The sequence below is a fragment of the Motacilla alba genome, chromosome 27, assembly GCF_015832195.1.
Source record: "Motacilla alba alba isolate MOTALB_02 chromosome 27, Motacilla_alba_V1.0_pri, whole genome shotgun sequence".
Taxonomy (NCBI): Eukaryota; Metazoa; Chordata; class Aves; order Passeriformes; family Motacillidae; genus Motacilla; species Motacilla alba.
Genome location: NC_052042.1, coordinates 3372932 through 3399278, shown reverse-complemented (window position 1 = coordinate 3399278; position 26347 = coordinate 3372932). Strand labels below are relative to the sequence as shown.

The 26347-nt window shown below is 58.0% G+C and overlaps 1 protein-coding gene across 2 annotated transcripts; it reads right to left on the bottom strand.

Moving 5' to 3' along the window:
• Window positions 1-87: 87 nt before the first annotated feature.
• TNS4 (tensin 4) lies at window positions 88-18266 on the bottom strand. 2 transcript variants are annotated; one of them, XM_038163096.1, is made up of 13 exons: window positions 18133-18266; window positions 11721-12326; window positions 7834-8251; window positions 7274-7683; window positions 6372-6458; window positions 5824-5943; window positions 5488-5580; window positions 5175-5252; window positions 4726-4797; window positions 3578-3746; window positions 3213-3281; window positions 2972-2998; window positions 88-2444 (listed from the first exon to the last, which is right to left on the bottom strand). In XM_038163096.1, exons 2-13 carry the CDS (start codon window positions 12202-12204, stop codon window positions 2315-2317), a joined length of 2157 nt encoding a protein of 718 aa, XP_038019024.1. In that variant the 5' UTR covers window positions 12205-12326; window positions 18133-18266; the 3' UTR covers window positions 88-2314. The 2 variants fall into 2 exon arrangements, with proteins under 2 accessions (XP_038019024.1, XP_038019026.1); XM_038163098.1 differs by having other exon boundaries at window positions 7274-7680.
• Between the last annotated feature and the right edge of the window lie 8081 nt (window positions 18267-26347).

Genomic DNA, 26347 nt, shown 5'->3' with positions numbered 1-26347 from the left:
TGGGAGGGGAGGGAGGCAGAGCAGGAACGAGGGGGCTGTGGGATCCCACTGGTGTGGAGACAGGCTCTGGTCACCACCTCTGCCCAAGGACCCGGCCTGGGTTTGGGGCTCAGCAGCCCTGGAAACCCAGGAGCCCACAAACCTCTGGAAGAACTTCACTGGGCAGGGATGGGGCGGGAAACAAATAATTTCTTGCTTCCTCATGACTCCCGGCTCAGCGTCTCCACCGGTGGCACCGGCAGGATTGTCACTGTCGCCCTGCGCAGCGCCACGGAGCAGCAGCAGGGCCGGAGACGGCGCCAGGCTGGGGAGGGGACCCTGGACCGGCTTCAAAGTTCAGGGGCACGCAGGGACAGGCACCGGCTGCTCCAGGGACACGGGCTCGCGGCCAGGCAGTGCCGCAGCCACATGTGCAGGTGCCTGCCAGGGTGCAGCGGGCACCTCGAGCCCCGCTCGGTGTTTTGGGAGGGTGTCAGGATGCCGACGGGAGATGCCCAGGCACAGGAATTGCGACAGCCGCACGCTTCCCGGTCACGGCTCGGCTCTGTCCCGGTGTCTGCAGCCAGTGCTGCCCGAGGTCACGGCCCAGGAGGTCGCTGAGTCCGTGTTTGGTGGCTCCCGGCGCCGGCAGTGCCACCCGGGGCTGGCGCCATCCTGATGCTCCGGTTACCGGAGCCGGGCTGCCGGCGGTGCTGGCGTTCTGCAAACAGCACTGGGATGGGGCCACAGCCAATGCAGACAGCACAGAAATCTGCTGGCACGGCAGATGGGCCTCCTGGAGCCCAGCCTCGTGCCCTGGCCCTGTGCCGATGGCTACCAGGGCTGGCTGGGCTCGGGGGGGCAGCAGGACCCCCCAAAGCACCGTGTGGAGCCAAAGCCTTTGCCCGTCCCCATTCCCAGCTGCTGATCCTGACCAGCAAAATGATAACAACAGAGCCCAGCTCCGGGGGTCCCGGGCTGCCCCAGGGTCTCAGGTCCCACAGCCCAAGCTGCCTGTGACCTTGAGGAGCTGCAGCCCCCTGGTCCCTGCAGCACGATGGGGACAGCAGAGGCAGCTGGATCCCTTGGGCACCAGCTCCTGCGCCCACCCTGCAGTGCTGGCTGAGCAGAGCTCAGGGCTGAGGGACTGGGGGAACAAAGCTGCTGCTGTCTCCTCTTGGTGCCCCTTTTGCTCCCCCTGCAGTGACCCCAATATCTGCTCTGGTCATTGCCACAGCTGGACCCCTTCCACAGCCTGGCTGGAGCACAGGGACTCTGCCCTGGGTGCATCTGCTCAGCTGCTCTGGAGCAGAGCAAGTGTCCCCATTGCTGCCATGCCCGAGGTGTTGTTGAAAAATGTTCTACCGCTTTATTGAAAATACCCCTGAGAGGGTTTGTGAACATGGGGGCCAAAATTAAACCAAAGCAGAGGCACCAAATGAGAACCAAGGCAGAGAAGAGCATGATGGCCCCAGAGCTGCTTTCTGCTCGGAGCCACAGCACGAGCTGACCCTTCAGCTGCTGCAGATCATGGCAGCACCGTCTTCCTCGAGGCCCTGCCAATTTACGTCATCTGAGAATCCGGCCCAAATTCAGGCAAGTCATTTCCAAAAAGCCGATGTTTCACTGTCATGAAAATGTCACCATTCATTTCCCAGCTCTCTGCAACGCTGGGAGGTCGAGCCCCGCCCGCAACCCCGCACTGCGTAAAGGGGCCGGAGAATTTCCCAGCACCAGGAAAAATGAGCTGCTCTGTCATTCCCGCCTGGGGATGCTGCTTGCTCCTTGAGGGAAGCAGGTTTCCAGCAGGACTTAGTCATTTTATACACTTTGATTTGCAAAGCTGCCTCTTTGTGCTGCTCAGGGGGTGATTCCTCCCCCAGACTTTCCCTCCTGCAGCACTGGGGTGTCAGGGCTGAGTCCCCAGTGGTGGGAGCTCAGCTCAGTTCAGCTCCAGGACCTCCCCCAGCCCAGACACCCCAAGAACAGGGGACCTCACAGCTGGTGGCAACCCCAGCCAGAGCATTGTGGTTCTTCAAAGCAGATAGTCCAGTTGAGGGACAGTGGTTCCATAGAGAGCACAGCTCCCATCCCTCCTGGGCAGCTCCCGTCCCTTCCCCAGGGCAGCCAGTGCCCCATGGAGAGGCTTGGAGGAGCATCTCATCCCACCAGAGCTGAAAGTCCTCAGCTGAGGCTCCTGATGCGATGGTGCAGAACAAAAAAATCAAAATACGTGCTGTTGCCAAAATGCAACCCAGAAGCAGGAGAAGGGGAGCAGGAGAAGCTCAGCAGTGTGTGGGCAGCTGCTGGCCCTGAGCGTCCCAGGGCTGTGTCCCTATGGGCTGGGCAGGAGCTGGCGGAGCAGGTCGATGACAAGGGACACGGGCTGCACGGTGTCGTACTCTGCAAACAGGTGACAGAGGTTCTCCGAGTCTGTCTGGCTTTTGGCCACGAACCCAAAGATTCTTTGAGAAAGAAAAGAGGCTTATTCAGTTTGCATCCAGGAATCTGAAGGAATAGGCTGAAACCAGCCCAGCCACAAAGCCAAATCCCAGTTCCAGCAATTCCACCTTGGCCCGCTCCCCAATCACGTTTCCTTGGAAGCCAAGCAGCCGGGAGGAGCATTTTTGGCAAGGCTTCCCCAGCTGTGAAAGGATTCTTGAGCACAAGGTAGAGCCAGATATAAACTCACTTCCTGAACCCAGCACAAGTCCCTGGGAAGGCTGTGGGATTTGGACGGGGGGTTCTGCATGAGGGGATGTGGAAACTGGGCTCAGCCAAACCTCTCATCCAAACCTACAGAGCAACCCCCGCCAAAAGCTTCACCCATCAGTCCCACGCCTCATCCTGCCACCATGGTAACTTCTATCACATCCCCTCCTCATTTTTTTGAGCTCATTCTTTGCTGCTCTGCAATGCAGCCACTTCCCAAAGCAGCAGCATTCCCCCGGATTCCAGCCCCCCACTCCACGCGGGAGGTCCCTGCTCTTACCTGGAGGACTTGCAGTACTTCTGCCACCTGGGGGAAGAACAGAATTGGAGTTGCTCAGAGGCTGATGTTTAACTCATCCCATCAGCTGCAAAGCCAAGGGTTATGTTTAGATCCACCCCAGCACGGTGTGCCCAGGGCACTTTCATGGGATTTGGGATTTGAAGTGGTGCAGGGGCACTGGGAACCACAGGGAAGGGAGCCCAGCAGGTGGCTGTGACAGGCACGGCTGCCCAAAACTCACTTTCTGTTCTCAGGGTCCATCCCACAGAACCTGATGGCAGCCAAGGGGTAGTGTCGCCTGAAAAACACCCTGGAAGAGGAGAGGGAATTGTTAGGAAAGGGAACGGCCTGGGCAAGGACACGAATTTGCAAACCCTGTTGTGCTTGTGGGAGACTGAGGGTCTCAAGGCATCCCAAAATCCCAACCCTGGGTGCAGCTGGTTCCTGCACCCCACCAAACACAGCACCCCTTGCTAAGGTGTCAAATCCATCCCTGGATGGTGACATGGGCTTGTCCAACCAGGACACGTTTTCCTGAGGCTGGGAGGTGAGGAGGGAGCTGCCTCTCCATGAACCCCCCCACCTCGGCCCACCCTGAGCTCTTACTTCCTCTGCACGTCGGTCAGCGTGACGCCCTTCTCCGTCACCCTGAAGTGCACCAGGGTTGGGGTGGGCAGTGTCTCCAGCTCCAGGGTGCAGGAGATGCCCTTCAGGATGGCTGGGGCTCCTGCCAGCGTCTCCACATTCACTGAGTTCAGGTACAGGACGTTGCACACTGCAAGGACAGCACAGGGCCTGGCTCAGCACGGATGTGACCCGGGCCAGACCCAGGGCTGGGTCCCAGGGGTCATCCTGCAGATCCCTCACATGGACCCGGGTCAGGTTTGTTTTGACGAAAATTAAAAGATTTGGTGACTCAGAAATTCTTCACTAATTTAGTTTGGTTTGCTTTAATTCTTTGCACTAATTGTTGTAAAAGTCAAAGTATTTAATTTCCCGTTTCTAAATGTCACATTTGCTGTTTTTTTTTTTTCTGTTTATTACATATTTCCTTTAATGAAAAGCAGAAATACCCCAAGCTAACGAAGGGCTGACGGCCAACCTAAAACATGACATTTCAGGCTGATTGAGCTGTTTAAAGGGCTGTTCTGGGTCAAACTAAACTTTCCAGCTTGCCAACTGATTTTTCAGAATTTCCAGCAAAACAAAGCAGTCCCCAGCTCCCCAGCCTGCGCTGTGACTGGTCCGTGTGGTCTCCTGCCCTTCATTCTTTGCCCTCACCTGGAGCCCACCTAGGCTGAGGTGCACAGACCCTTCCCCATCCTGCTCTGTCATTCCCACATGTGCCCTGTAAGGGAGTTTCACCAGCCCCTGACTGCCCATCCCTCTCCTAAAGCTCCAGCTGTTCCACCTCCACTGAAGCCCATCAGGAGAGAGGCTTAAAAATCAGGAACTCTTTAAAACTGTGGAACCCGGGGGGTTTTTTATCAGCATCATGACCTCAAGAACTGTGTTTTCGAGCAACTTGAGGACCCCAAGTCTCCTTTCCTTAAAAATATCAGGTTTCCTTGCAACCCAAGGAAAAATCTGCAGAAATCCTGCAGCTACTCCAGCCTGTGGGGAAGCTGGAGGGGGATGTCACACCAGTGCCCAGCCCTGCACAGGGGTGACCTGCTGCTGTCACAGTGGGCCCAAGGCTCCAGCTCTTGCCAGCAGGGCTGTCCCCAGGGCCAGCAGCTGGCTCCTGTCCTCACCTGCAGTTTTCCTGGCCAGGGACAGGGCAGGTTCAGGAGCGCAGTCAGGGCTGTCCTCTCCATCGGCGAGATCTGCACAAAGGACAAGCAGGAGCAGTGATGCCACAGGCCAGGCTGAGCTGGTCACCTCTTTGGCCGCTCCTTATCTCACAAGAGGCTCAAAGACCACTCTAATTGCAGGGGTTTAGAGCAGTAATTAACTTAATTGTCCTTCATTTCCCTCTCCGGGCTCTGTTCACCTCTCACCCCCCACTCCTACTTCCCCATCCCCAGCAGAAGGAGTCATCACCCTCCCGTCCCCAGCTCAGCTCTGCAGGTCCCTGCTCCACCTGCAGCCAGGGGAGCAGCCCCTCGCAGGCACCCGGGGGGGCTCAGACCCCTCCCCACGGCAGGACCGCGCCCACCCCCCCGGAGCAGCAGGAGGGGCCGCTCGGAACCGCGTCTCCTACCTCGGGTGGGGATGCTGAGCTTGCAGGGCAGTGCCAGAGGGGTGATGGAGTGCTGGTAGACGAAGGCAGAGAGGCTCCCTGCAATCAGAATTGTGAGTTTGAGGCAGGGGGCACCTGCACCCTGCAACAGTGTCCCAACAGGGAGCTCATGTTCCTGCTTCGGAGCCGCGGTCTCGCTGCCAGGGAAGTGCAGGCAGGACCTGGGGCTGGGGGGTTCCTGTGCTGCAGGTGTGCAGCACATTCACCTGGTCCTGGCTGGTGCTCCCAGGGGCTTTGGGAGCAGCTCCAGGGCTGCCAGGGCTGCTGTCCTTACCAAAATACAGCTCCTCGCTGGCACCCTTCAGGTGAACCCCTTTGGTGGAGGACTCGATGAGGAAGTGCCGGACCAGGTCACTGCTGTCCTCGCCTGCAAGAGGAGCCACAGTCAGCATCAGCACCGGCCCCAGTGCCACCGTGTCACCCCTGGCCACCCCAGAGTCCTGTCCCAGGCATCACTGGAGCTGCTTTGTGCCCCTGTGAGAAGCGAAACGGGCACACAGAGACTCTGCCAGCTCCTCCCACACACCAGAGTGCTGTGGCTTCTCTGTGGCTTTATTTTGAGTCGTTTCACTCAACCCCTTGAAGCAGCCCCCCCCGTGCACCCCCGTACCTGTCTGGCTGCCGGAGGGAGAGCCAGGAACCTTCATGGCCAGCCCGAAGGAGCCCCGGAAGGAGGTGCTGTCCCGCACCAGGAACGTGCCCGGCTCCTTGTCCCTCAGCAGCTGGATTGCTGTCAGAGCACAGGCAGGGGCTCAGCCAAACACAACAGGTGGGAGCTCCCCGCCCCGTGCCCTGGTGCTCTGCAGGGAGTCCCTGCTTGGCAGCAGCAGCAAAAGCTCTGGAGCGTGTGCCAAGGACACGCACATGCCTGGTGTGGCACCAGCTGCAGCGTCCCTGCAGTCCCCAGGACACTCAGCCCCTGCCCAGGCCGTGCTGTGGGACAGGCAGGAGAAGCTTTGCTGGGCTTGGAGGACACAGGGGCCATGACACAGCCCTTGTTTCTGAGCCACCCCCCTCAATGTGTGAGCCCTCCACGCCCATCAGCCCCCAGCAGGCTTTGATTTGCCCCCACTGAGTCCCCACAGGGACGCCAGCGAGCCCCAGGGACAGGCCAGAGCCCGAGGTGGGGTCACACCCACAGAGCCTTTCCTGCCTCACCTCGGTCCCTGCTGATGCTTGGCTTGAACCAGAATTTGGATGTGTCCATCACAAACTTCATGGTGGGCTGCCCAGCCTTCAGGGGACCTGCAAGAGACCACAGGGTGTCAAGGCCAGCAGGAACCTGAAGAACCTCCCCAGATGGCTGAGCCCAGCAAAGACATTTCTCTCTCAGGGTGGCCAGGGCTGAAGGTTTTTCAATCCTTTTGAATCCTTTCCTCCCCACTCCTCAGAATAGCTCGTTCTCCATGTAATTATCTCTCTTGGCAGGCTGTGATGTAGTGCAGAGAGGGTCACATGGAATCCCCTGGCAGTGCCAGCCTGCCCAGCCCTGCACAATCCACTGGACCATGGGATTTACACCAGGATCTGACCCACACACCCTCTTGCTCTTCCCATAAGGATCCCAATTAAAACCCTCTGCCCCGAGAGCTACCTCTGCTCATCTCCTCCAGAGAACAATAGCCCCAGTGTCTGCCCTTGAATGAGGGACCTTGTGAACCCTGGTACCTTCTGGTGTCCTCAGAGCAAACGGGAACCCCAACCCCTCCTCCCAGCCCGCTCTGGGTCTGCAAACAGGACAGGACAGCACAGAATGATGTTTCTCATCCTCAGGTACTATAAATAAGTGCATCTGCATCTCCTGGAGGGAGCAGAGCATTCCTGGCTGCTGAGCCCATGTCCCAGGACGCCGGCGGGCAGAAAGCTGTGCCTAATCCTGGGTCACCAGCCTCAGGCTGGAGACCACCCGGACCACGGGGACACACAGCAAGGACCTCTCACCCTCTGCGCCTATAATCCGCAGGGATTGTAGAGGGATTCTGGAGGGAAAATGGGGCTCGCTCCCCGTTTCCCAGCAGTTTTGGGCCGTGCACTGCTCCCCACCCTGCCCCGTGACTCACTGTCCGAGAGGCAGCTGAGCGCGGGCGCTGACTGCGCGGTGTTCAGGCCGCCGAGCCTCGAGGCCGGGCTGCAGCCACCCAGGGGGGGCTGCGTGGCACAGCTGGGGGGGGCTTTGGCCAGCTGGGGGGGTCCATCTCCTTGCTCCAGGCACCCGTTCACCAGCAGCACCGGGATGTCGGCCGCCGAGGTGAGGTTGGAGGGGGGGCAGCTGCTGGCCTGGCCCTTCTGGGCCAGGGAGGTGCTGGGGGAGCTGCCTGCCCGGGGCTGGGGGGAGCTCTGGCCAAAAGCCTCCCTGGGGTGATGCACAATGCCCGAGGAAGGGGAGCACGGGCTGCCCAGGGAGCTGGCGGGGGACAGGGAGGCAGCGGCCGAAGCGTCCGAGTCGTCGTTGTGGAGCGAGTGGGTGCTGCTGCAGGAGGGAGACAGAGCAGAGATCAGGGGGTTGTTGACACACAGAGAGCATCCCAGCCACTGCGCCAACCCTGCAGAGCATCATCTCCCAGCCCAAGGAATGGGGGACTGCCCTGTGCCCCTTCCACCAGGCACGGGTGGTGTTTACCTGCCCAGGATGTAGCTGGTGTCAGAGCCGGGGCTGGTGGAGAGCTGGGACACCCAGCTTCCCCTCTGCCGGGCCCTCAGCACCTGCACGGGCTTCAGCAGATTGTCAACACCTGGGGAGGTGCTGAGGGCCCCGGGGCTGTAGGAGACCGTGTCCGTGTGTCCTGCCAGGCACTGCCAGGGAGCGCTGGTGCTCTCGGATGCTTTGCTGCAGCTCAGGGTGGCAGGCTGGGGACTCGAGGGTCCGGGTGGGCTCGAGAAAACCACGCTGTCACTGGTGCTGTATTTGCCTCCCAGTGCCCCTTTTTGGGGCAGGAAGCTGTTAATCTGAGAGGACCAGGAGAAGGGGGTGCCTGAGGAGCCCTGTGGCAGGTCAGGCCCTGTGGCTCTGCCTGGTGTCAGCTCTATGTACTTGATGTCTGCAGAGAGAGAGAGAGAGGAGATCATGAAGGATTTGCTGTGCAGGCTGGGCTCCTTAGCAAAGCTCTGTGAGGAACACGTGTCTGTTCTTCCCGCTGTGAATTTTGGCTCCCCTTCTGCAGGGCTGGGGGTGCAGCAGTAGCCTTTGTTGAGACCCTGCGAGGGCTCATTCCTCACAGATCCCAAGGTGAAGTGGCCCCCCCGGTGCTGGCAGGCTCCCAGGGAAGGGGGTTACGTGCGGTCACGTCTGGCTGCTCAGACCCCCCTCGCCAGCATTACCCAGCCAGGACCTGCTGAGACCTGCAGCCAGAGGTGGGTGTTCCCTCCAGCAGCTGCTCTGTTTGTACCTGACTCAAGAGAAAAACACCTGGCTGCTCCCCCCGGGGTGACGTCAGGTTCGGAGGGTGGCCCTGCACTCCCTGGGCAGAGGAGCAGGGGCTGTCACCTGGCCCCAGGTACAGCTGGGGCAGTGGAAAATCCCCGTGGGACAGGGGCAGGTACAACATTCTCGGTGTACAGGGCCAGCCATGCCGGCAGCAAGCACAGACCCAGGCAGGGGCTGGCTGCTCCCTCCTCCTTTCTCCCACCCTGCACAGATCTCTCGAGAGCAGTAATTTCCCAGGCAGTCTCTGTGCCTGTGTCCCGCTGTGGGATTCCTCCTCCTCTTCCCTTCGTGCTCAGAGCCAGCCCCTCCACTTGCCATCAGTGACACAGGAACACACCTGACAGCACCTCCTGTCCAACACCCTCCGTGGAAGCTCACAGCCAGCACCAGGGGTGCCTGGTGCCCGTCAGGTCCTGGCTCCCTTGGACAAAGCTGGAAGAGGCCTTTTAGCGAGAGACGCTCGGACTCGATTTGAGCACTTGCAGCAATGGCAGATTCATCACAACCCAGGGAAGCTGCTCCCGTGGTTAATCACTGAATCACTCCAGAGCCAGAGGTGTGCACCTCCCTTCCAGTCTGGACGTGCCCAGCTTTGCTTTCAGTGCCTGGTTCTTGCCCTGCCATGGCGTTCAGGAAAGTTCCCCTTCTCAAAGGTGTTTCTCAGAGAGGGAAAATCCTTTATGCTGAAGCAAAGACAAACTGCCCTGACAGCCCTGAGCTCCCTGCTCACGGTGTGACAGCTCCTGATGGACCTGCTGTGTGGGAGCTGCTGGCCCAGGCAACAACCTGAGCTCTGGGGCACGGAGCTGGATGAGCAGGAAAAGCACAGGGCTGTACACAAGTGGCTCCCTGAGCCCCTTCGTGCCAATCCCAGCAGGAGACTGGATAAACACAGCCAGCCATGAGCACCAAGGAGGCACCGGGTGAGCCAGGAGGGCGGGTCCCCAGTGGGGACACAGCTGGATCACGGCAGGACAGAGCCAGAGCCTTGCCCCTCCACAGACCTGTTGCCAGCAGCAGCTCCTCCAGAGCCCAGCCTGGGGACAGCTCTGTGGCCACACGTCCTGGCACCAGTGCTCAAACCCTTGCAGCGAGCTGGCCGGGTGCTTTTTGTCAATATCTCCCCAAAAGGAGGAAGAAATGGGAATTTTAATTGCTCTTTAAAGAACTGTCAAGAGTCTGTGCACCAGGCTCATGAGGCCTTTTACCTCCTACTTCTCTGCCTTTGCTCCTCTTATCACCTGTGGTTAAACCTCAAATATTTGCTCAAGACCTTGGCAAGTTTTCCAGCATCAAGGAGTGGCAAAAGTGCCACAAACCCGGAGCCCAGATGTCACGCAAGCCAAGATCTGAGATCTCCTTTCTCCTCTAGGAGCTAGAAGGATCCAGAGGGAATAGTGCCTCTCCTGAACGCGCCTCCTGTTGCTGCAGCATTTCACAGACTGTGCTGAGCTGGAAGGGACCCATCAGGATGGAGTGCCATGTTTAAAGCTTCCTCATGGTCTCCACAAAAAAAGACAGGAACAGGCCCCTCTCTCCTCTCTTGGGCACCATCAGTCCCTGCCACCCTCACACCAGGGCACGGGTGGCAGGGCTGGAGCAGCAGCAGGCGAGTGAACAGGGACGCTGCACTATGGGAGGAAGTTTGTGTGAAAAACCAAGAGCTGTTAAAAGAAAATGAAAGCTGGAGTGAGGCTTTCCCCGCTGAATTCGTGGCCAGCTTTCCAGATGTTCTGTTCCACTCTTGCAGCCAGATTCTCCAGACCACTGGCACGTTACCTGTGGAGCTGCTTGGGCTCCAGCCCCTGAGCAGAGGAACGGGTCATGCACTGAGCAGCCAGAGCTGGATCTGCACTTTGTCACAGTATTTTATCTGCAAGGCCACCCTGTCCATCCCAGCAGGAAGCAGGGACTGTCTGCTCTGGAATTGCCTGGCTCCTGCAGTGCTGCTGCCTTGCTGCAGCACCAGGACCCTCACACCCACCTCATCCTTCTCCAGCCCCACCATCCTCGTGTTTGCATGAGGGCACAGGGAGAATTGAATTTTTTTTCTGTCTTTAACATCCTCACATTTGACCTTGCTGTGGAAAGAAGCCTGGGGACTGATTGTTGAGGTATTTCTGTGTGTAAAGACAAGGATGGGCAATAAAGCTTTAGGGAAGCAGTGAGACTTGAGGCACCTGAACCACCCTAGACCTGTCCTGTGTGAGCAGTGTCAGCTCCCCACGTGCTAGGGCTGCTCTGTGCACAGGGTGTTGAACACCTAAAATGAGCAGGAGAGCCCAGGCAGGAACAGCTGGATCACAAATCCGAGTTTGGGCTGCAGGGATGACAGGAAGGAGTGGCACAAGGGGTCACATGAGGCACTGTGAGCAGAGACAGGGCTGGTATGTGCTGCTGGTGCCTTGCCTATGCCAGGTATGCTGCCCGGGGAGTGCACAAGCCCTGGAAAAAGAATTTCCCTGGCAAAAGGGTTGGGAACACTTAAATGGGATGGTTGTGCAACACTTGATACCTTAGCCCAGGGCTCTGGAAATCTGGCTGCAAATCCGTGTGCTCCCACAGGTCAAGTGTGACCCTGGGAAAGGTTCTGCTGCCCTTGAGGGGAGCAGGGTCCTCCCTGGGCACCCAGAGCCTGTCCCTGGTGGTGACAACTGGGATTAGAAGTTTTCCAACAGCTGCAAGTCCCATTTGTAATGAGAATTGGTTTCTTCAAACACAAAGAAATGAAGATCAGGTAGAACTAAAGGCTGATTACCCTGTTTCTTTCTGGACCCCTTTGAGCTGTCTGGACAAGAGACACGTCAACAGCGATCACACCAGGGCTGGAGTCAGGCAGAGCTTGGACACACAGCTCCTGCTCCTTAATACGGAACCCTGATGTCAGGACACAGTCCCTCGTGCTGATCCCCCTGGGGACAGCAGGGAATGTCCCTGGTGCCCATTTCCAGCCTCCCCAGGAGCACAGGACCTTGTGTGGGTCCAGGGGACAGGCGTGTGCCCAACGCCTCTGCCCCAGGCTCTGATTTTCACCCGATGGGAGCTTTGGTGGCTGCACAGCCCAAGCCCTTCCTTTGCCTCACCTATTGCCTCCTGCTCCTGCTTCTTGGTGGCCGCAGCGTCACCCTGAGCAGCAGGCTGGCCTGCAGCCCTCACGGGCCTGCACGGCAGCGGCTGGAAGGTGGGATCAATCTCTAGGATCATCTGGTTGAGAGTCTCTATGGTTATGTCCAGGGAGGGAGACATTGGCTGAGCCTCAGGCTCCGTGCTGGTGCTCTCCTCCTCCTTCGGCTGGCACGGGGCAGGGGGTCTCTCCAAGGAGGAATTCTGCTGGCCCTTCCCCTGCGTGTGAGCAGCCACATGCTGCTGCACGGGCTGGGCTCCACACCTGGGGAGCAGGCGAGCCTTGGGGTGCACCATGGAGGGGGGGTCAGTCCAGCTCTCTGTGGAGTAGTAGACGTACTTGCCCGGGTACCCCGCCGGGTGCAGGCTCTTGCTTTCCTCCGGCGAGGAAATGCACACAGTCTGTCCAACACGCAGCACGTGGGATTCTATGACCTGGGACATGTTTTGGTTTTCCGGTTTCACAGCTTAGAGGCCAAGGGAAACCTCCTTCTCCTCCTCGCCTCCTTCCTCCAGCAAGGACCTCAGACCCCCGTCTTCAATCCAGTCTCCAGCGGAATAAGAATCTGAGGAATGCAGAGAGGAGTGGTTACACAGGCATGCCCCGGGCAGGAGCAGACTTCAGCGGAAAAGTCCATAAAAACAGGGATTTGGAGTGAAAGCTGGAATTCAGCTCATATGAAAACAAGTCCCCCTGTCCTGCTTTTCCAGCCCCTCCAGCCTCTGCTCCCAGTGCCACAGCGTAGCTGGGCGAGCACATGAAAGGCTCCTTGGCAGCAGCTTTTCGGGATTCAAAGGTCTAAAATGGAATCCTGCTTTTATTTGCTTATTTTCTGGATTAAGAATGAAATGAAGGCTCCAGCAGCCTTCTCATGGGACCCTGACCCCCGGGAGGCAGCCAAGGACAGCCAGCAAGGCTGGAGCCCTGTGGGGCAGAGAGCTGGAGCTGCCTGCCAGGGCAGTGTCCTGCAAGAGGGTGTACAGCTAATCCAGGATTGTATTTTCCTGGTACAACACAAGTCTGGAAGCCTGCGGACATGGCTGCTGCCTCAGTGGTGGTGCTGCTGGAAGAATCTGACTGCAGATACTTTTTGAATACTCCCTGGCTTCACTTCAGGCAGAAAGTGGGGTTTCTTTATTCCCCTATTGGAATGGGGTTGGCTTCCCTCAGAGGTCTGGGAAAAGGGTTCTTGGGATGCTGTTTGCAGGTGGGGAAGTTATCCTGCTGCATCAGCAATCAAAGGGGTTCCCCCAGTTGCTGCTCCCCTGCTGCTGGGCAGGAGCTGTCCCTCAGCAACACGCTGCCACCTTCACTCCTTTGCCTTGGGACGAGGACAATAACCCTGCACCCCTCTGTACCCACTGTGGCAGCCAGGCCCAGCATCTCCGTGCTGGGGACACCAGTCCCTGTGTCAGCACCACAGCATCCTCTCTGGTCCCTGGGGAGGGCAGCACTGGTGGGGAGCACGGGGTATCCAGAGATCCAGAGCCAAAGCTTTGCTGGCAGGAGTCAATGCCACAGCCCAGGGCTCCCTTTCCATCTCCTGCGCAGAACTGGCGTGTGACACTCACAAACAGAGGGGTACACTTAGGAAAATATTTGCCCTGTCCCGCACCAGCCTCCAACGACGGACTTATTTACTCTCTTATCCTGGGCTGATTAACGATGGAGTCACAGGATTAGGAACCAGACACGTTGCTCCAAGGCAGCCGGTCCCCGGGCCCGTGGGCGCGGGCAGGAGCTGGGCTGGTGCCCTGCGTCACCGGCTGTAATCGGTGACTAACGGCCCTGCCAGGTGTGGGGAGCAGGAACGGAGGGTGGCTCAGAACAGGGCAGCTCTGCCCTGGGTGAGTTACATAACCCCGGAGAAGCCCCGTATCTTGCTAGAGAGACACCCGGAGCACCCCGAGCTCATCAAGTGTAAGGAATTAGAAGCAAAACATCGCTGCTGTCTGCTGCTGCTGTCAGCAGCCGGCCCCGGGCGAGTCACGGCAGGTAAAGCCCTCTCCAGGGCTTCCGAGAGCTGCAGGAGTGAATAAATACCTCAACCCCATTTACCTTCCTGTCAGCCCGGCCCCCGCCGTGTCTCCTGAGCCTCTGAGAGGTTTCAGTTACAGCACTGGGAGCAGGGCTGTGCTGCGGCAAGGGAAGCACCTCTGGAGCCTGAATTAGACAGGCCCAAGGCAGCTCTGAATTGTTGCTAATTATTCCTAGAGGTGGGAACCTCCGGGAATTCGGGGCTGTGCCGTTGGAGCCAGGTCTGCCCCAGTTCCCAGAGGGGATGGTCTGAGTCTGGAGCGGGTTATCCCTGTGGAGAACCAGCTGGGAAGGGATCTGCCAGAAACTGGGGGGCAGGTGGGTGGGGGGCTGCAGGTAGTGGGGTCCCTCCTCTGACTGCAGCAGTGCCACAGCCCACAGTGGCTGTGCCATGGCCAGCACCAGCACCTGCCTCTTCCTTGGCATCTCCAGACCCCATTCCCAGGGCAAAATGGATGCAGGAGCAGGCGGGGACCCAGCCCCCCTTTCCTGGCTGGCTCTGCCCACTAAGTTTGTGTCACCTCAGGGCGAGTGACAGCACAGCTCTGCCAAGGGGGCACGGGTCAGAGCCCAGGTAAGCAGATGCCCACCTTGGGAAACCACCCAAGGTCTCCTGCTTTGGGGCACTGTGTGCCACAGCAGTGCCAGCTCTGCGTGAGAAGTGCAGCGTGGTACAAGGCTCGGAGGGAGCGTTTGTTAAATATAAAAAGAAGAGTCATTCCAGGTCAAAAACGCAAGCGAGATGGAGTGAAAATTGGATTCTCCCCTGGGGAGAAGAACTGCCTGGCTCCAGTCAGCATCCACAAGACAAGGCTGGTTTTAATTTAAGTAGGTACAGAAATAACGTGCAGGATGCATGAACCAGGGCTGTCGGGGCCTCCAGGAGCATGCACGCAACAGCTTCCCTCCTTTCTTGTACTCCTGCCCTGAGTTTTTGATCTTTCTCAAGTGTGATGCTGCCAGAATTAGCCTCCAAACCTCATTTCTCCTCCCTTCCCTTCTCTAGGTTGAAGTGAGAGGTCTCCCAAGCTCCTCAGAGGAATTTTGCGCCTCTGCTGTGGGCTCTTGAGCTTGGAGGAGCAAAGGGGAAGGGCTGAGGTGAGGGAGGAATCTCAGGGTGGCTGCTGGCCACCAGCACGGCACGGGCAAACGCTGCCCGCAGAGATCAGGACCTTCCCAGAGCCACAGGGAACGGCAGTGTCCCCATGCACAGGCCCAGCAAGGGCTGGGCAGGGTGTGGCTGTGCCCCCTGGGCAGGGAAGAGAGGCCAGGCATGGGCACAGGTAGGAACCTGAACCACACTGTGCCACGAGCCATGCCCTGGGCTCTGGCAGCAGCAGAGCGAGCTCTGGGACACAATCAGGGCAGCCCTGGCAGAGGGAACCCCAGCACTGCAGCCGTGCCCAGACAGGCTGGTTCAGCCAGGCCTGGGAGATCCACTGGCAGTATGGAAACGCCAGGGAAGGAGCTCTCTTGTCTCAGCTAGCTCAGAAGGATGGAAATAAGCTGGCACCAACACAACCAGACTGGAAAGGGCAGAGTTTCTGCTACTGGAAGCAGACTGCGGAACACAACTCTCTCTAAGCTGAAGGGGACAAGCCACAGATTCCACATGAAGATGGGACACTCAGAAATGTCCCCAGTGAGGGACCTGCCTGCTGTAGCAGAGACCCAGGCTGTGGGGCCGGAGCTGAAGCTCAGCCCAGTAACCCCAGCTCGGCAGGCAGAAAAGGAGCCGGGCCGGGGGTGTCAGGCTGGGACAGGAGGTGAGGTGCTGTGTGCGGAGGGCTGCGGGGCGCTCCTGGGCGCGGCTGCGAGGAGCCGGGTGCCCCGGGGCCAGGGCTGCGCCGGCACTCCCCGATCCCCGCCCGCCCTTCCCGAAGCCGCCGGGCACGGCTCAGCCCCGCCACGGCACACGGGGATGCACCCGGAGCAAAGTCCCTCCCGCTCCGTCTGCGGGAGCTCGGTGGGATCCCCCCGGGCCCGAGCCGGCTGTGCCCCGGCACCAGGCGGGGCAGGGAAAGGGCAGGGCTGGCAGCCCTGTGGCCCAGGGGGTATTCGCAGCTCGGACATACGAGCCGGGACGCGGCCTCGCTCCCTGTCTGCGCAGACCCCAAAACAGCTCAGCCAGCTGCCAAGGCTGGTTGTTTTTCCTTGCAACGTGAGCCCTGGGAGCCTCCCGATGACAAGCCTGTTACACGTCCCCCGGCCAGGAAGGGCAGAGGGAACTGCTGGGACACCCAGGATTTCCAGAGCTCATTACACGCGGTTTAATCACTGCGAGGGCTGCGGGCGGCTTGCCTGGATTAGAGGGGCGTGCTGAGGGGACCGAGGAAGAAAGTTCCCATGGTTATGCTGTGTTTTCCCTGCAGAGCAGGGAGAGCCACGGTATCACATGGCAGATATTAATACACCCCAGCTCCGGGGGGTTCCAGCACCTGGTGCCCCAGGGGGGAGTCTGTCAGAGCCTCCTCCCTCGCTCAGACATGAGCGATTAGGAGCCTCAGCAGCAAGAAAAAGAGGCGTTTATGAAATCCCAGACAGCATCTTGGTGTCTGCCCAGCCCCCGGAGCTGCACGATGGGGCAGCACCCGCATGAGCAGAGCCAGAGCAAGATGTTTGGTGGGGCAGCGAAAAACCCTCCAGTGCAACCCGAGAGCATCCACAGCAGGAGCCACCCACCCCCAGTGACCCCCCTGCTCCTCTGTCCCAAAGTGCTGCTTGTTTAGCAACGCTTCAGGCTTCTGGAAGGGTCTCCAGGCTTTTGGAGGAGGCGGGTCATGAGGAATGTTGAAATCGCTGCTCCAGCAGCTCCCCCTCCCACGGCATTACAGCCTTTTCCTCTCCCGGGACAGCTCTCTCCCCTCTGGCAAGAGCTTCTCCAGGTCCAAGAGCAGCGCCGAGCCTGGTCCTCGTTTCCAAGAGAGGTCCCAGCCCGGCAGGAAAAGCTTCCCCTCCCCTCTTTGTGGGTGAGCAGTTGACATGGGAGGCTCAGGGACAGCAGTGTCTTTAGAACAGGGTGTCTGTCTAAAAATAGGCTAGATTAGCAAATCCTAAGAATGTTTGAGATGAGTTACAGGAACAGACACTAATGAGCTCCTCGGAGCACAAGCCAGGATGTTTCTTCTCTCAGACCATGGGAACATCTCCCTCCAGCCCTTGTGGGACTCAGTAGGCAGCATCCGAGGGCTCTGCAGTGTAAGAGGCTGTTTCCCTGCATTTCAGGGGTGCCAGGGGGAGGCAGAGGGTGGCAGCTGCTGCACGGGGGGCTCTGCACACTGCAGGTGTTTCAGAAAGGCCCTGAACATCTGTGCTGGCCTGGGCACATCCCCTGCAGTGCACAGCAGCCAGGCCTGGAAACCTCAGCAGGTTCAACCTCTGGTGAAGCACCAGAACATGCTTCAGGCTCTTCCCTTGTGTCTAAGCAGTAGAGGTGGGACTAAATTAATTTCCTCCTCTCCCCAGACTCCATTTTCCTCCCAATACATCTACCTGCACCAGCAGCAGATCCAAGCACTCCCACCTGCAGCCCTGGCTGCACAGTTTCTGTGCCATCCTGCTGATAATCTCTCTCCTCTGACATAAGCAGGGAGGCCCAGAACCTGGTTTTGGTTTCACAGCACAGGGTTACTGACCCCATTCCCAGTGCCTTGACCTTCCTGGCTGGCTGTGGCTGAAGAAGGTTCAGTGGTACCACCACACCCTGAGTAACCCAGAGCCCCACACAAACCTCTGCCCCCACATGGCACTTTTATTGCCTTGAACTCGCCACAATTCCCACACCACAGCCTCCCACGAGGGGGAAGGAGACACTGGAGCACACAATCCCAGCCGCTTCACCTCAGCTGAGCTCACCTGAGGCGGTGGAGGAAACATGCACTTGGACACATGCACAGGCAACAAACACCACTGGAAATCTTAAATAGGCTTCAAAAGGGTAAGAAAGGTAATTGTTCATGTCATAAACCCCATGGACTACTGAGGAAACCTCAGAGCCTCAGCTAGAGCAGTATGCATAATTCCACACCACTGCTCCCAGCACTACCCAGCAGCCTACCCACCCTGGATCACCAGCGCTCAGTTTCTGCCCCCTGGCAGCACTGCTGGGACAGGAACAACCGCGTCTTGTCTTATTTGAGGTCCCTGAGGCAGATTCCTCCCAAGGCAGGAGAATAACCCCCAGCTAAATGCAAAGCAGCAGCAAGAGGAGCGATGGAAGGGAAGAACCGATAGGAACTGCACGCAGCATTAGCATGAGAACTGAAAGAAGAAAAGGACTCGGAAGAGGCATGGCAAAGGCAGAGCTGGCCCTGGCAGTCAGCACTCAGGGGTACCTGGGCTGCAGCGGCTCGTCCCCACTCCTGCGCGGCTCCGCTGCAGCACCTCCAGCACCTGGAGCTCATAAACCGCAAGGGTGGGTCTGTGCAAGGACCGGCTCCTCCGGGAGCTGGGATTTAACGGGAGCCCGGTCCCTCCCACCTGGGCCGAGCTTCGCCGCCCCTCCGTGCCCCGCAGGTGTGGTGCGAGAGGGAAGACCCAGACGCGGGCTTTGGGGTGGGAGCCGGGGCTGGCGAGGGGCGAGGCTGCCCCCGGGGCACCCGGCACGGGCAGGGACGGCTGGCAGCGGGGCAGAGCAAGGAAACGTGCTTGGGGCAGGTGGGGCAAGGGCTGTGCCTGCCCCTGCATCCCCCGGGCAGCCCCAGCCCAGCCCTCAGCCGTGGCGGTGTTGTGGGGCAGCACTGGTGGGGACTGTGCTTCAGCCTGTCCGAATCTCTGCTGCCAGCTGCGACAATAAATGGAGAGGGAGCACCAAGCACAGGCTCCTTTCCAGCTGGAGCCCTGGAGCTGAGTTCCTCCTGCTTCTTTCCAGGAGTACCAGGCAGCACAGACACATTTCTGGGAGGAGCAGTAGGCTTGGGGACAGCCTGTCCTGGGTCACTGCCTCGTGGCGAAGGTGCTGCCTTGAGGAGGGAGCTTGGTTCAAAGGGAAAGGCATTATCAGTCTGGTTAAAGGGCATCTGTCGCCATCCAAGGGTCTGCCACGCCGTCATCGCTGCTGTATTACAGCGAGAAGATTGAAAAACATTTTGAAAGGTAACCCTGTCTCAAACGTGTGTTTGCAGTGTCCAGCCCAGAGCAGACAGGCCTGACTGCTGCACTCAGCATTCCCACATCGGGAGCAGGGATGATAAATAACCCCCAAGCATCCTTCTGGATTGCTGTACATTTTGGCTCAAGGGTTTCTTCCAGTGTCAGTGGGCACAGAGCCGCGGAGCAACCTTTAAAGCCATGTCTCTGAAATATCCTTTTTCAAGGAAACTGCCTATTCTGCTGCCCATAAATGCCTTGGGCTCGCTGCAGTGTTGCCACACTGCGAAGGGACGCTTTGAAACGTCTGATTTTATCAGGAAATAGGCCATATAAACTCCCTGCCTTAAATTCCTTCATCTCACTTTACAATCTTTCCAACCTTTCATTTATTACCAGCCATTGTTTTTTCCTGTCCTTACATCCCTGGGCAAACAGTTTGACACGGGCAGCACAGCCCCTTCCCATCTGTGATGGCTGTGGGATTGCAGTGGGAGTGATTTCCTGGCAGCTTTCCTTTTCCTGGCTGGTAAAATTCACCTGGATGACATCCTTGACAGATGGAATTTCTCACCTGAGGATGTTCAGTATCACACACACATCAGCCTGACTCCAGCTGGAGGGGGCCAAAGGGGAGTGAGGTTGGGTTGGGTCCCTCAAGCTGAGCATCTTCTCTGTCCTGGGGTGCGTGGGTGGTTATAAAGGACAGGGAAGCACCAAGGCTGGGGGAAGAGGAAGGTTTTGGCAGTAGAACAAGGTGTCTCCATGCTCTGGTCCCATTTGCAGCCAGCTCTGAGCACACACAGGCTTTGACTCTGTTCACTGCCCTGGGAAGCTCAGAAGGATAAAATGTGTTCAGGACTAGGCACCTCCTTTGGAGAAATCACCCCAGAGTGACCGTGTGCTGTGCCACCCCACCCCAGTGCCAGCTCCAGCCAGCACCTGGCTCACTGGGGTGGGGATTGGATGGGACTCACCCGTGGAGCCAGAGTGGCCTCCCCAAGGAAGGCACTGTCACCTTCCACTGTCACCTTCCACCATCACCTTCCACCGTCACCTTCCACTGACATCAACATGCTCAGCAACCCAGAAATCAGTGCAAAGCTGTTTGCTGTGTGCTCACATCCAGTGCTGGCCCCAGGCTGAAGAGGCCTCTGTGTCCTGGGGTGATGCAATTCTCTGTCGGGCAGTGGGATGTTACTGCTATTGGCACTTAGGAAGCCAAAGTGCAATTCTTGTTCTGTCCTAACAGTTGCTTTTCTGTCTTTTTGCTCTGCTTTTCTGTCTGTGTTGTGCAAGGCATGAGGAGATGGCCTGGGGGAGCAGCTGCTATAGAAAATGGTTTGTTTGTAGCAGGGCTGTCAAACTCCTCCCCGGTGCTGAAGCAAATGCAGAGGTATCACAAGACCCCTCAGAAAAAAACCAAACCATCATTTACCTCTTGGCTTTGACATTGGTTCTGCAGTGAGGCCAAGGAGTTCAGTGGCTCTTTGGCCAAGCTGTTACATTTTCTTTGTGCTCTCTGTATCCACAGAAGATCAGCAGGGAAAAATTAACGGGGTGCAGGGAGGGTTGTCCACACAGCAGGGTGTCCTGCCCTGCCCTGAATCGGTGTCACACAGGTGTAAAACCATTACACCAGGGCTCTGTTACCCCAGTTAGAACCCAGGTTACACTAAATTTACCCCAGAGGTTTTGGACTGAAGCAGCAATGCCTGTGAGAAGCGCATGCCAGTCAGGTCACCTGTGCAGGTGAACTTACCCCGCAGTGAAAATCCCACCAGGAAGAAGCCTCTGCCTCATCCCGGGTTTTCCCACTCTGAAGGCCCTAAACATTGTTAACACATCCCTAAACTTTATAAATGCTGGTATAGGTGTGAAAATGGGCAGGAGCATGGTAGCATGGATGGGATGGGGGCGTCAGCAGGAAGTTAATGCCACTTTCCTGTTCCCAGGAGGAAGCAGAAGGAAATGGGGAGGAGTGAGAGACTGACTGGGGGACAGCACTCTGCTCACAGTGGAGGTGGCCAAGGAAAACTGGGGCAGCCACAGGACAGGCTGAGGGAAGAACAAGAGAGGCAGAGAGCCCCGGAGTCCCTCCTGCAGGGCTGCCAGTGTGTGGCTCCGTGTTGCTGGGATTTGAGCAGAATAAACTCAGACACTGACGAGGGACCCAACATGAAAGAACATTTCCAGAGGAACAAATATTGGTTATGAATAAGACTGGGGAGTGCTTCCCTGGAATGCACCTGTGCAAACGAGGAGAAAAGGATGAAACATCCCTCTCTTTGTCACCTCTTCTTGGGACTGAGGGTTTGGTTCCTGGGTGAGGGGATCCATGGAGCTCCAGGGGCTGCAGGGTGGGGGTGGGCAGGGTGAGAGGCCTTGGACCTGAAATGCTGGGGCCATGCAGAAGGGCTGGAACAAGGGATTGTCCTCCAGGTCCTTCTTCACTGTGGGAACCCCTCTCAGCAGTGGCTGTGGCAGAATTCCCCCTCTGAAGGTTCCTCCTCTTCTCTCCTTGGCTAAACCCGACCTGTCTGTGCAGAGCACATTTCTCCAGGCATGGCCCTACCCAGGACGTGCTCATAAAGGACAAAGTGTTAACCTGACAGCTAAAAAAAGAACAAATAAAAGGCGTGAATTGGCCCAAGCAGCTGCTCTGCCCTGAGTTGCCACTGACACCAACTCTCTCCTGCTACAGGCTCTGGAAAACCTTCCAGAAGTCTGACACAGGTGCAATGAAGGGACACCACGTCCATCCAGCACCCCAGAAGTGTCCTGGGAAGTTGACTGAGCAGTAAATCTGTGCAGAAAGCAGACTGCTTCTATCTTCCTCCTTCCTCCTCCTCTTCTCCCTCCTCCAGCCTCCCTCCTTCCTCTGGGGCCTTCGAAAAAGAAGAAAACATGTAAAGTGCTGCAATACCTGGCTGAAAAAGCCACAAAGGGCCGTGGCATTCTGAGGATTGGTGGCACAGCTGGTACAGAGCAGGTCTGGGCAGCTCCCAAGGAACCCTCTGAGGGGTTCCTGACCTGCTTTGGACTCCACCACTGGCACAGGGCAGCAGAGAAGATCCCAAACACCCCCAAGGGTCTCTAACTGGGTCCTGTTGCCGTGTCCAAGCACCCCCAGAGATTCCCCCAGCCAAAGCAGCCCCTTCCTCTGGTGTAGGAGCTGCTGGGCACCGTGTCCAGCACTGCTGGGCTGTGCACAGCCTGAAGCTCTCAGCACTGGGGGGGTTTGAGCTCCTCGGCGTTTGGGGACCCCTGGAGAGGCTGTTTCTGGGGCAGGGACAGCCTCTCACACCTCCCCCGGACCCTGTTACCTCGGGGCTGCTGTAACAGCCACGTGTGGCTGCAGGGACCTCGCTTCTTCCTCGCCAGGTGAGTCACCCTTTTCATGGAATAACAAAACATATTTACTCAGAAGGGTGACGAGGCCCTTTGGCTGCCCCGAGGGGGTGTTAATCAGCCTCCTCGCAGCGAGAAAGGCCCTTTTGTTTTCTAGACCTCACAGTTATGATTTTCACGGTCTGGAAGCGCAGGGCTCCAGGGAAATCACATCCTGCTTGGAAGCATCGGAGCCGGGGGGAGCAGGGAAAGGACGGGCAGAGCTCCGTGTCCCCGTGCCCTGCGGCGGGGCTGGCGGCTGGGGCTGTGCGGGAGGGAATGGAAGAGCAGGAAGGTGCCAGGGGCGTGGGCAGGGCTGAGCAGAGCTCCGGGTCTGTGCCTGCACACGCCGGGCACTGCCAGGGGAAAACCACTGACGTCAAGGACACAGGATGGGGCCCCGCTGCTGCCCTGCACAGCCGAGGGGGCAGCTCCAGGTGGCTCCTGCTGCCGCCTCCCACCAGGAATTACCTGGCTGTGGAGGTGGGGAACGGAGAAAACCCCTCTTTTGGAGAGTGCTGCGTGACACCGGTAGGTGAGCATGTGCCAAAGAGCTCGTCCTGGCATCCCGAGGCTCCCTGCCCCAAGGATGTTGATGCTCAGCACATAACTGTCCTGAGGAACTGTCCCCCTCTCTGGAACGCCCCTTCCAGAGAATCCAGGGTGAACGCCTTGGATTTCTCGGAGGTGTTTCCCAGAGCTTTACAGCAAGCAGAGGAGCACAGCACAGCTGTCCACAGCCTGCATCTGCAGGTGCATTTTGCTCTCAGAACCTCAAAGAGTGAGAGACTGAGCTCTTCTTTCCTTAGCAGCAAGCCCTTTTCCCTGCAGCAGCTTTTGATGGATCATTTCCAGAGAGGAAACCTCCCGCGGGGAGTACCTGCCTCCCTATTGCTGTGGGAAGGCAGGAAAAGGCAGCGCAGGTTGTGGCACGTGGCATCACCCATTGTCAGAAGCTGGGACGTCATTGTCCACAACTTTCCTTAGAAAGATGCTTCCAGGATCCACCCTGGATCCAGCCATGAGCCATTCCACACTGATGTCATGTTCAATGAGTCACGAAGCCTCCTGGCTCCCCACCACAGACGCATTTCAGCCTGTGCCAAGTGACACCATGCCCTTGCAGAGAGTCACTCATCACAGTCCCCCTGGAGCCACCTCTGCCCGCAGAGCCCTGGGGACCCTCAGCTGGGTTGTTTGAGGGGGCTCTGCAAACTGGGGGTTCTCAGGAACCAGCGGGTCTCCCCAGGCCCCTCAACCAGCTCCACAAGGACAGCGTGGTGTGAAGGCACAGGCCCTGGGGCCATTCAGGTGGGAAGTGTTCCAGGGGAGCAGCAGCCCTCCTGCTGCTGTGGTTGAGCCTCTGGGAGCTGTTTCTCCATCCTCTGGTGTCCAGGCACTGCCTCAGGCTCTGCTCCCAGCCAGGCAGAGCCAGAACACCTCGGGCACCTCCAAAGAGCACGTTAGCCATGGATCAGTGAGCACTTCCACACTCCTGTACGTGACCAGTGACACAGGGCTGTGGAGATGCTGCCTGAAAAAACCCCACACTTGGAGCCCTTCCAGTGACTATCAGCACTAAATCCCAGGGATTTTCAGAGGAGGCTGTCCTGGTCACTCCCAGGCTGAGCTGCTGGGCAGCAGGACTTGCCCATCCCAGTAAGCCAGCAGCAGTTTCCTCATTAAATCCATAAGCTGGCTCAGACTCACTGGCCACTGGCTACCCCAGGGGGGCTGAGTGCTGGGAGAAGCCTCCAGAACTGCTCAGCAAGGGGGGACTCTCCTGAGGAGAAATCCAGGAGGAGAAATCCTGGAGGTGTCTGTGTGTACCCACAGATACAGAGGCTTCTCCTTTGCAGAGTGAGATTCTCAAGGCTTTGTTTCCCATCAGTGCAAGGCTGGGCTGTTCCTGCTGCTCCTGCTGTAAAGAAACCTGGCCCTCAATCCTGCTGGCAGCTGGGCTCACGGTGCAGGTGCACAGGTGGGGATGGGGTGAGATGGAGCCATCACACCTGTCCTTGTTTGTGCTCCAGTGACCTCTCAGCAGCAGCATTTCTGCACACGCTGACAGCACGGCGATGGGAGAGACATTAACCTCTGAACTACAGCTGCTGACAGCTCCCAGACAAATCATCCTGGTAGAGTTCTCTTCTCCAGGCTAGGAGAGTTGCTGGAGGTTTCACGGTGGTGGAAGAAGAAAAGGAAACGAAGCTCAGCTCTTCTCACTCTGTCTGGTCTCTCCCTCCCACCTCTGAAGTGCATTTTTAACTAATACCACCAGTTTCTCCTTTTTCAGGAGTGGGACTCCTGCAACCCCAGGGCATGGAACCGTGAAACAGCTTTTGTCTCAGAGCTGGCGTCTCTGTTATCAAGGTGAGCTCAAGGAGAACAATTGCTTTCCACACTCACTTTTCCCCTCCACAATCAGCTCTGTTTGCTCTAGCTGTGGTGCCCCACAGCAGCACTGATAGGGATTGGCAATTCAGGGGAATTGCTCCCGTGTTTGTTCAACGGTTGGAAAACCCGTAAACCCTGCAAGGAGAGGGTTCTGGGCACAGCCAGAATGTTAATTACAGCTCTTGCTGCTAATAGCAGGGGTGAGGAGGAGTGAGCAGGGACGGCAGGAAGGGGAAAGGGAGAGCCAAGGTGTGCTGAGGGCCCCCGGATGGGTGCAGCAACAAAGGGCTGGAGAAGAATAGGCTGATTCTTCTGGGTTTACTGGGATAAAGTGGGCAAGGATGGTGAGGATCATTCCGTGCTGGAGGGCTGCCAGGGGCTGTGAGTGGGACAGGGAAGTGCTGAGGGCTGCAGCTCCCCCCCTGCAGCTCTGCAGGGACAGGCACATGCACGTTTCCATCTTGCAATGGCTCAGCCCCACTGAAATCTGTAGCAGCCTTTGAGGGACTGAGGATCAAACACTCTCCCAGCAGCTGTTCCCAGATTTTTCCTGGGAGAAGAGCTTGGGAAAAGCTCTCAGGATCCGTTTTCCTAACTGAATCCCACACTGGCTGTGCACAAAGTGCTCCAGTGCTTCTTGGGAAGTGACATCTTCCCTCGTATCCCTGCAGCCTGGGCATCACCGCATCGGGGGTCACAAGGTGTCTGCCGGTGTGGGCTCACATTCCAGGGGACCCCGGACAATGGGAGCATGGTTGGTGGCTGCAGGCAGTGCCAAGGGCTGACTCACAGCTGCTGCCACTTGTCACGCTGAAAGCATTTTGGTATTTATGGAGGCTGTTTCCAGCCGCAGTGCGGGCACAGCGGGGCCAAAGGCTCCCTCCTTCCCCGCCCTCAGCCCAGCCCGGCTGCTGCCAGGGCTGCAGGATGGGAAGGGCACCTGGAGCCCCCCTCGGCCTCAGGCCAGGCCACTTCCCAGTGCAGAGGCAGCTTTGTCCTGGCCAAAGCTCTCCCGGAGGAGTCCATCCATTCCTGTCCCACACGGTCCTGAATTCTTCCTTTGCAGCCTTTTCCCTGTGCCCAGGGATGCAGAGGGCTCTCCGACTGGGATGGGAAGGCAGGGGGAAATCTGGGAACAGCTGCTGGGAGAGTGTTTGATCCTCAGTCCGTCAAAGGCTGCTACAGATTTCAGTGGGGCTGAGCCATTGCAAGATGGAAACGTGCACGTGCCTGTCCCTGCAGAGCTGCAGGGAGGGAGCTGCACTTCCCTGTCCCACTCACAGCCCCTGGCAGCCCTCCAGCACTGAGTGATCCTCACCTATCGCACCATCCTTGCCCACTTTATCAATAATAATAATAATAATAATAATAATAATAATAATAATAATAATAATAATAATAATAACAACCCCATAACCTGATAGCAGGGACAGCTCACAGCAAAGAACCAACACCCTGAAACCCCTCCACGGGACAAAAGAAGAGGTGCCTCTTTGTCAAAACGTTGCTTTGGGGAAACCATTGCTTCATCTCTTCCCAGCCCTTGCCCTGCCATTGTCCGAGCCTGCAGGAAAAGGAAGGAGAGGAGGCCCCCGCCGTTCCTTCCTGCCCGGAGCCGGGGCCGCTGGGCTCCGGCAGCCCCCGGGACCACCACGATGCCAACTTTCACAGGAC

Coding starts and splice junctions, on each gene's coding strand:
- TNS4 (XM_038163096.1), bottom strand. CDS start 12,204: ATGTCCCAGGTCATAGAATCCCACGTGCTGCGTGTTGGACAGACTGTG. Junction 3,747..4,725: donor CCTGGCCAGGAAAACTGCAG/GTGAGGACAGGA, acceptor CTGTCCTTGCAG/TGTGCAACGTCCTGTACCTG. Junction 2,999..3,212: donor ATGGACCCTGAGAACAGAAA/GTGAGTTTTGGG, acceptor TTCTTCCCCCAG/GTGGCAGAAGTACTGCAAGT.